The following is an 8,148-nucleotide window of genomic DNA, read 5'->3' as shown; positions in this document are numbered from 1 at the left end:
AACAGGTCATTTGAGCACACATTCTGAAAAATGGTGCAGAAGACAGAGAGGATGGACTCTCTCAACATTGGAGGGCGTAGAGTCAGACTAACACATTAGAGTTAGAGGAACATGAGGAAAAGTAACTTTCACGCTATTAGAAAGGCTGACTCAGATTTGTGTCGACGGCGAAGTGAAACAGTTACCCAAAAGGTGTTTTGAATGTTGGACAGCCAAGCATCAAAAATAACTACAATAGGCGCTAAACATCAAATGTTGGCATTTTATTGAGAAATTAAACACTCATGTTGAGTATGAACACAACTCGATTCTGACCAGAATCAACAGGGGAGAAAAAAAGCAGAAAAGTTGATGTGCAATTTACCAGAAGGAGAAGAGTTGAAAAATGTTTTGTGATAATACTGTTTATGTTCTTTGACCTTAAATCACGAGGAGGAGCGAAAACTGGGCAGGAATATGTTCAAATGTTGCTCAACTTTGTAGATCGCTCAGTTGCTGGGACGCTAAAATGCAAACGGTCGCTAGATTCATCTTGTATGTGGCATCACGCATCTTTTAGTCTGTTCACACAAGATAAACCAGAGACACTTGTAGTTGGATGGAAGAGCTGAAAAGCTCGGCAGCTTCTCCGCTGGGCTTGAAGTGGAAGGCGAGGAAGCCGTCAGGTTTAGAAGCACTTGCGATGGACGATGGAGGGGCCGGACTCGTCGTACTCCTGCTTGCTGATCCACATCTGCTGGAAGGTGGAGAGGGAGGCCAGGATGGAGCCACCGATCCAGACAGAGTACTTCCTCTCTGGGGGAGCAATGATCTGGAGGAGAGGGGGGGGAAGTAAACGTGTGAGAGTCGAGGCGTCTAAATTAAATGCACTAAAGACAACATTTCTTAAGTTTATCATGCATAAAGAATCAGACAGTTTCTAATCTACTGAGAGAGAGAAAACACCTTATTGTTGCACTGCTGTGCAGTGACACCAAGGCATTCAGAGTCTATGCAAAAAAACAAACAAATCTGTACCTTGATTTTCATGGTGGGAGGGGCGAGGGCGGTGATCTCTTTCTGCATGCGGTCAGCAATGCCGGGGTACATGGTGGTGCCTCCGGACAGCACAGTGTTGGCGTACAGGTCCTTACGGATGTCCACGTCGCACTTCATGATGCTGTTGTAGGTGGTCTCGTGGATGCCTGCAGACTCCATTCCTAGTAAAACAGACCCGAGGAGAGTTTAAAAATCTAATGTTCAGATCATTGAAGAGGAGGAAACTCTACTGTGGAGGCAGCGCTTCATGGAGACCTGCTCTGAATTTTTCCTTTAAGAAAAGTTCGAAGTCTTTGACCCGTTCCAGCTACAAAAGGTGCGAGTTATGTCAGGATTCAAGAGTCGGAGTTTCACACCAGTCAGGATTTTGTGGGCTTTCATTGATAGTGTTCTTATAGGTCTTTGCAGCAGCTCTCAAAATAACTTTGAGCCTTTTCCTTTAAACATCCATCACAAAGAACGGGACAAATAAAAACAGCAGAGCGAGCTGTATAACAGCTAAATACCCTCTGATGTTTGTACCACATCTCATATCTACAGGGGTAAATGTAAATAAACTAGTAAGATGGGGATGTTAGACAACACGCAAGCTCAAATGTGGGTAAACATTTGAGTGAGGGTGAAAAGTACGAGGTTGGGAGGATTGTGAACGTGTGCCTACGTTAATGTTAATGACACCCACCGATGAATGAGGGCTGGAAGAGCGTCTCGGGGCAGCGGAAGCGCTCGTTTCCGATGGTGATGACCTGTCCGTCGGGAAGCTCGTAGCTCTTCTCCAGGGAAGAAGAGGAAGCTGCGGTCTGCATCTCCTGCTCGAAGTCCAGAGCAACGTAGGAGAGCTTCTCCTTGATGTCACGCACGATCTCACGCTCGGCTGGAGATCAGAGGGGAAAAACATCTCAGCCTTAGTTTTTCCAGAAAGTGCTGTGACCAGTCGGTCGTTTTGACTGCATCAAAGTTGACATTTAGACGTCCAGAGAAGACGAGGGAGTGAAAGTCATACCAGTGGTGGTGAAGCTGTAGCCTCTCTCGGTCAGGATCTTCATCAGGTAGTCTGTCAGATCTCTTCCAGCCAGGTCCAGACGCAGGATGGCGTGAGGCAGAGCGTAACCCTCGTAGATGGGCACGGTGTGGCTGACACCGTCACCAGAGTCCAGCACGATACCTACAAGACAAAACGCCGCCACGTTACAAGACACGTTGACATGTGCAGTTCTTCTCATGGCCACTAGATGCTGCTCCAAGTGAACTCAACACTGATTTCAGCAGGAAGTCTTTCAAACAGCGACCTGATGATGCGTTCATTATGTTAACAGACAGGTTCAGAAAGGTGTCGAGGTCTCACCTGTGGTACGACCGGAGGCGTACAGTGACAACACGGCCTGGATGGCCACATACATGGCGGGACAGTTGAAGGTCTCAAACATGATCTGGATTCAACAAAAAATTAATAAGAATGAGTCACCATTTCTGCTCCGACGACTAAAGAGGAAACAAACAGCGTTTTTTTTTGTTTTTTTTTTAATATAAATACAGCAACTGAAATGAAAGTCAGGATCAATAAGCCAAACTATCAAAAACACTTGTGTGCAGCTTTTAAACATCTGAACCTTGAGATCAGATTATGTCTGCAACAGATTCACCATCACCATTAATCTGCATGTGTGGAGCTTTTCTTTCTCACACACACACACACACACACACACACCTGTGTCATCTTCTCTCTGTTGGCTTTGGGGTTCAGTGGCGCCTCGGTCAGCAGGACGGGGTGTTCCTCAGGTGCCACTCTCAGCTCGTTGTAGAAGGTGTGATGCCAGATCTGCAGGACAGAAGAGCCAATTAATGATTAAATCAAATAAACAGCTGTAGGACAGTTTGGGTGTGGTCTGATACCGCCAACGGAGGGAGGAGAGAAAATAAAAATAAAAAAGTTGAGTACTTCTATATGCAAAAAAAGCATTTACATGAGCCAATAAAAAAAACAAAAAAAAAACATTTTCACCTACAACAACACGATGCAGACGTCTTTTTAATTACTTTTCTAAAGCACAAACTCTTCTGAATCATTTCCACCCCATCACAAGATATTTCCTTTAAAGCTCCTGTGAGGTCGTTTCAGGTGCATTTGGACAAAGTCGTCACCAATTTAAAAAAAAAAAAAAAAAAAAAAAAAAATGTCCCCGGGAAGCAATTAAAGAAATCGATCACATATTCAAGTCGTGTTTTCTAACAGCAGTTCATCCTGTTGATTCTGATCAATGATCTTCAAACCTGTGATTGTAAGTCTGCCTCTTCAAGTAAATAAACTAAGGCGGCTTGCAGGTGAGCGGGGTGTTATTTGGTCTGCAGGTGTGTGCGTGCGTCTTCACCTTCTCCATGTCGTCCCAGTTGGTGACGATGCCGTGCTCGATGGGATACTTCAGGGTCAGGATGCCTCTCTTGCTCTGGGCCTCGTCTCCTACGTAGCTGTCCTTCTGTCCCATTCCTACCATCACACCCTGCACACACACACACACACACACACACAGTCACATCATGCTGCAGCCGTTTATACTTCATGGTGATGCAGGTGACAAGCAGCCGGGTCCTACCTGGTGTCTGGGTCGACCCACGATGGAGGGGAAGACGGCACGGGGAGCGTCGTCTCCGGCGAAACCGGCTTTACACATGCCGGAGCCGTTGTCGACAACCAGGGCAGCAACATCGTCGTCCATGTCTGAAAGGAAACATTTATGTTCAACGTTACTGCGAGAGTTCAGCAACAAGAAGACACTTTGCTTTTTTTTGCACAGAGAAAAAACTGCTTTTAAACTGAGCGACAGACTTAATGTGTCAGAGCAAAGAACAGCTGAAGAGAAACGCACGCCCTCCCCCTGAAACCTGGAATCTATGCAGAGACTGGTTGCAGATAAAAAAAAAAATTCCACAGCAAGAAATTCAAAGAAAACTCAAAATAATCCTTAAATTAAACCACAAGTGACGGCGTTTTGCAAAAGTCTTCAATAAATCCTAATAAGTCAGAAATGTGTCCAAAAACATGTAAATAAGCAGAAACTGATGACAATCGACCTTTTCAGTCAGATTATGTAACAGTGAAGTTTCAGGATTTCATCAGCGTCTCGGAGTGATGAAACATCCTGATGGAGTCGTGTTCGATGTCTCATAAGTGGATCACACTGATTGTGTAAGACGTCGCGATGTGGCGCCTCTCTCTATATGTAATTACTTAATGAGCCGCCTGATTCTTGGGTCACTACGTTTAAGTCACATCTCTCCAGCGAGTCACACTGGAACAGCTTTTTTTTTTTTCGGGGCGTGGCCGTTTGTTTGTCTCTTCAAATCTTCCCAACCGGAAAATCGACTTGTGTAACCTTTTTGTGTGTCAGGACGCCTCAGGACATCAAACAAGTCGAGGCAGATCAGAACGCCACTCCTCTCAGCAAACATTGTTCCTGCTGTGCAACATTTACTTCACTAATATCTGAGCTCCACCTCACAGCACATTGTCTTCAGTGGTTAATAAAATGCAAATTTTAAAATGTGTCAGGATGTTTAGTTTGAAGTGTTGGATGCTGAGAGGAGCGGCCCCGCCCTCAAGGCAGCTCAGTCTCTGACACTGTGACCCAAATTCAACTACACATATCTAAGTACCACAAAGTGCAAAAAAGTGAGAGACAGGAGGTAGAAACATGGAGATTAAATCCGGCCATCATGACTTCTGACAGCAGATAAAAGCTGCTTCAGTTCTCACCAGGATGCAGATTTCATTTCTAAAGAGACACTTTTAATTTAATCAGCTTAAACTGCAAGAAACGTGTCTTTCAAATACGAGTTTAGACCCTTCTTATTGACATGTCTGTTACTGCTCATTGCTTTAAGTCTCTTCTTCACTGTTATCAGTGTTCAGTTAGTCAACAGTTCTTCCTTTAAAAAAAAAAGAAGTTTGTTTTGTACTTTGAAATCAAACTCAAGCTCAAAGAGGGAAAAGTTGAGTTTAGAAACATCCTCATATGTTTTCCAGACTCCCGGATCTTCTTCTTCTCTTTAAACTCTTAACCCTTTATGAAGAAGAAAAGCCCATTTTACGTGCTTATCTTCTATATAGTCAGATAATCAAACACTTTAATTTATTTTTAAAAGGACATTTAACTCGTCTGGTGTTTTAAACATTTTTCCACGATGTTGAAACTTTATCATTTTGCGTTTAAAAGGTGAAACATGCTGTCACACCTGCTCTGGTTCAGTCTGATGAATAAATCTGCATCATCGAGTCAATCGCGGCTGTAGTGGACTCATTTTGTTTCATAGATGTCATAGGTGGGTCTTACCTGTGCAGGTGAGTCTCAGGTGTGTCTGTCGGTGAAGTCTTGCAGGTGTTGCTCTGCCCCAGCTGTGCTCGGTGAATGCAGCATCATCACCGTCGCCGTACAGGTTTTATTCGCGCTCGCGGGACTGCTGGCGTTGTCCATAAAAGGTAAGGTTCCCTCAGCTGAGCCTCTCATTGGTCCAGGTGAGCAGGATCCCTGACATCCTCTCAGCTCGCGCCCTGATGGGCTGCAGCAACTATCCGTCAAAGGGGGAGGGGCACGCGGGGAAGAGGACCTGTCGCCCCCCCCCCGCAGAAAACAACCTGCGGGGTTTCTAATGAAAGCAAGGGAGTGTTGTGATTGGCCAATCGGACCGGAAAATGGAGCACAGATTAAAACGCTTCTGTCGAGGATGAGGACGCAAAAAATATCCTAATTCAGAAAAATTAAAACTAGTGAATATCATTTTATTTATGTTGAGTGTTTACGTTTCAGCCTTTTCTTCTTTGGCTGAATTAAATTAAATCAATTTGCTGAGTTTCAGTGTAAAACTAGACGGAAGAGTTAAATTCAGGTGAGGATGACACACAGTTCAGATTATGTAAAATCCATGACAAACACTTTTCTTCCTCTTTGATGACTTCATATTAAAGTTAGGCCTCTAAATCAGACTGTGTGTGTGTGTGTCACAATAACACACACTGAATAACATGGCCCTGTTTGTCACTCTGCACATCTTCGCTCGTACTTTACTCTTACATATTGAAATAAAGTTAAATATTTGCCTTGTTGATTTGATCTTTTTTTAGTCTCTCAACAAAAGGATAGGTGTCGTTTATTTCAACTTCATTGTTCTCAAACCTTCACCGGGAATAAACCGTAATGGATGAATCCTGAGTGATGTCACAGTACAGGGTATACACAGGTACATGGAGGATGCCCATTTATATGTCAGTCTCAATAAAGGGTATATTCAACTCTAAATTCACTCTGATTCACAACATTAACTGATGACTGACACTATTCAGGAATATGCTGCAATGTTTTCATAGGACAGAGAAGGGATGACTCTCCTGTCTCTGTCTTATTGGCTATACAGACTACTCTTTAATATTAAATTAAATTAAATATTAAAGAGTAGTCTGATATGTCGCTGTTAAAACCAGAGGCTGTTTTTGCTCTGCCAGACGGGACACCTGAAGTATTTAAGAGTAAATCCACTTCTTCAGGTAGTACTACACCACCCGTCTGTTACTGTCAGATTTTATGCACGACATCAAGCATTTATTGTTTGCACTGTGCGCTTTGTGTTGCTTTAATGCAGCGGTTCTCTCCTGGTGGGTTGAGACCCATCTTCAGGGGGAAGAGTGTCAAAAAGGTCTGTAAAGCACCGATCTATTAACATGTTGTTTTGATTCATTTCTTTGTCATGTCACATGTTTTTTTGTTCTACCATCTCAGGTCCAAACTGCCTCACTCACATCTCCATCCATCCATTTTCCTTCTCTTATCCGAGGTCAGGTCGCAGTGGCAGCAAGTGAACTCAGTAAACCCAGAGACCCCCGGGTCTCCTTCTAGTTGGGCGTGCATTCAAAAACCTCCAAAGGAAGGCATCCGGGAGGCACCCCCAATTAGAAGTCTGAACCACCTTAAGTGGCTCCTTTAGTTGTGAAGGAGTAACTGCTCCACTCCTAGTGCCTGAACTCCTCGACCTATAAGTCTTAATCCAGCCAGATCCGATCTTACATCTGTATCGGGTCGGATATTGACGCAATTTAGGTATGGAATATCAGACTGACGTCACTGATCAAGAAAGACCCACTGAAAACGGCTCTGCGAACAACTTTTGGGTCCCAACCCACGAGTTGAGAAACACTGATTTATTGGACATATTTTAGGACTGTGGAAACTAAGACAAAAACACACAGCAGCAGTGACGTCACAAAGAGTTTTAGAAATACCGTCATAAATGTTCGGCTTCACTTTAAAACCCTTTTTCACTCACGCACTGCACACTGAATATTTCCTCACATTGACGTTATAATAAAAGAGGATTTTCGACTCCTGTTCAGTTGAGTTCAGTATTCGTCACTCTCCACATTCATACTTTAAAACTCCATGAAGAAACTGGAGGTTTGTGTTGATTTTGGCGCCATCTGCTGTTTTGTCTTTGCAGATAGACCTGAAACACATGACCTGGATAAACTCAGGTCATGTGTTTTGTTTCTTCACAGCTCTGTGACGCTTGTTAGGACTCCAACTGCCGGTCCAAATCTCATAACTTTTTGTACTTTCTGTCTCTAAATTGTATGATTCATCTTCATCCTTTTTCACCTTTAGTTTTCTGAGTGTTTCCCTCTCCTCTCAGCTGTTTTCATATTCTCCTTATATTTCTGTCTTCTCTTCCTCACTTCCTTTTACTGCTCACGTTCTTCCCTTTTGTCTTCTTAAAGATGTTTTAAATTTAAATCTTTAGATCTTTTTTGCTCCACAGTCACAGAGCAAACCCTGCATTTCTTTACAGTGGTTGTGCATGGCTTTATGTTGCAGAGTTGTTCCTGTCGTAGCGTCCGCACCCTGAACCTGCACAGACACGTTTAACTCCAGCCACTCGAGCTCTTCCATTACATAACGTTCATGTACAGAAACAAACATGCTCGTCTGTTGTGGCAGATGGGAGCCTCTCAGTCGCTTCCTTTTTTAACTTCTAACTGGGCCAAGCATAGTGCAGGATTTTAGGGGCGTTACCTGAGGCTGGTCTGTAGAAAACCACAAACACAAGGGGGCGTGGCCACACCTGACA

General features: G+C 43.8%; 1 protein-coding gene across 1 annotated transcript; it reads right to left on the bottom strand.

Moving 5' to 3' along the window:
• Positions 1-248: 248 nt before the first annotated feature.
• Positions 249-5,481, bottom strand: LOC306817877 (actin, non-muscle 6.2). Its single transcript, XM_079335112.1, has 9 exons — positions 5,367-5,481; positions 3,630-3,754; positions 3,408-3,536; positions 2,747-2,857; positions 2,384-2,468; positions 2,042-2,203; positions 1,721-1,912; positions 1,018-1,199; positions 249-811 (listed from the first exon to the last, which is right to left on the bottom strand). Exons 2-9 carry the CDS (start codon positions 3,750-3,752, stop codon positions 668-670), a joined length of 1,128 nt encoding a protein of 375 aa, XP_079191238.1. The 5' UTR covers positions 3,753-3,754; positions 5,367-5,481; the 3' UTR covers positions 249-667.
• Positions 5,482-8,148: the final 2,667 nt, after the last annotated feature.

The sequence above is a fragment of the Symphodus melops genome (assembly GCF_947650265.1).
Source record: "Symphodus melops genome assembly, chromosome: 1".
Lineage (NCBI taxonomy): Eukaryota > Metazoa > Chordata > Actinopteri > Labriformes > Labridae > Symphodus > Symphodus melops.
This window is presented reverse-complemented; position numbering and strand designations above follow the sequence as displayed.

Bases quoted from the DNA above. Each gene is read 5' to 3' on its own strand.
- LOC306817877 (XM_079335112.1), bottom strand. From the start codon at position 3,752: ATGGACGACGATGTTGCTGCCCTGGTTGTCGACAACGGCTCCGGCATG. The intron at 2,469-2,746 runs GTGTGTGTGTGT...TGTTGAATCCAG, and splicing joins ACAGAGAGAAGATGACACAG to ATCATGTTTGAGACCTTCAA. The intron at 2,204-2,383 runs GTGAGACCTCGA...TTTGTCTTGTAG, and splicing joins CGCCTCCGGTCGTACCACAG to GTATCGTGCTGGACTCTGGT.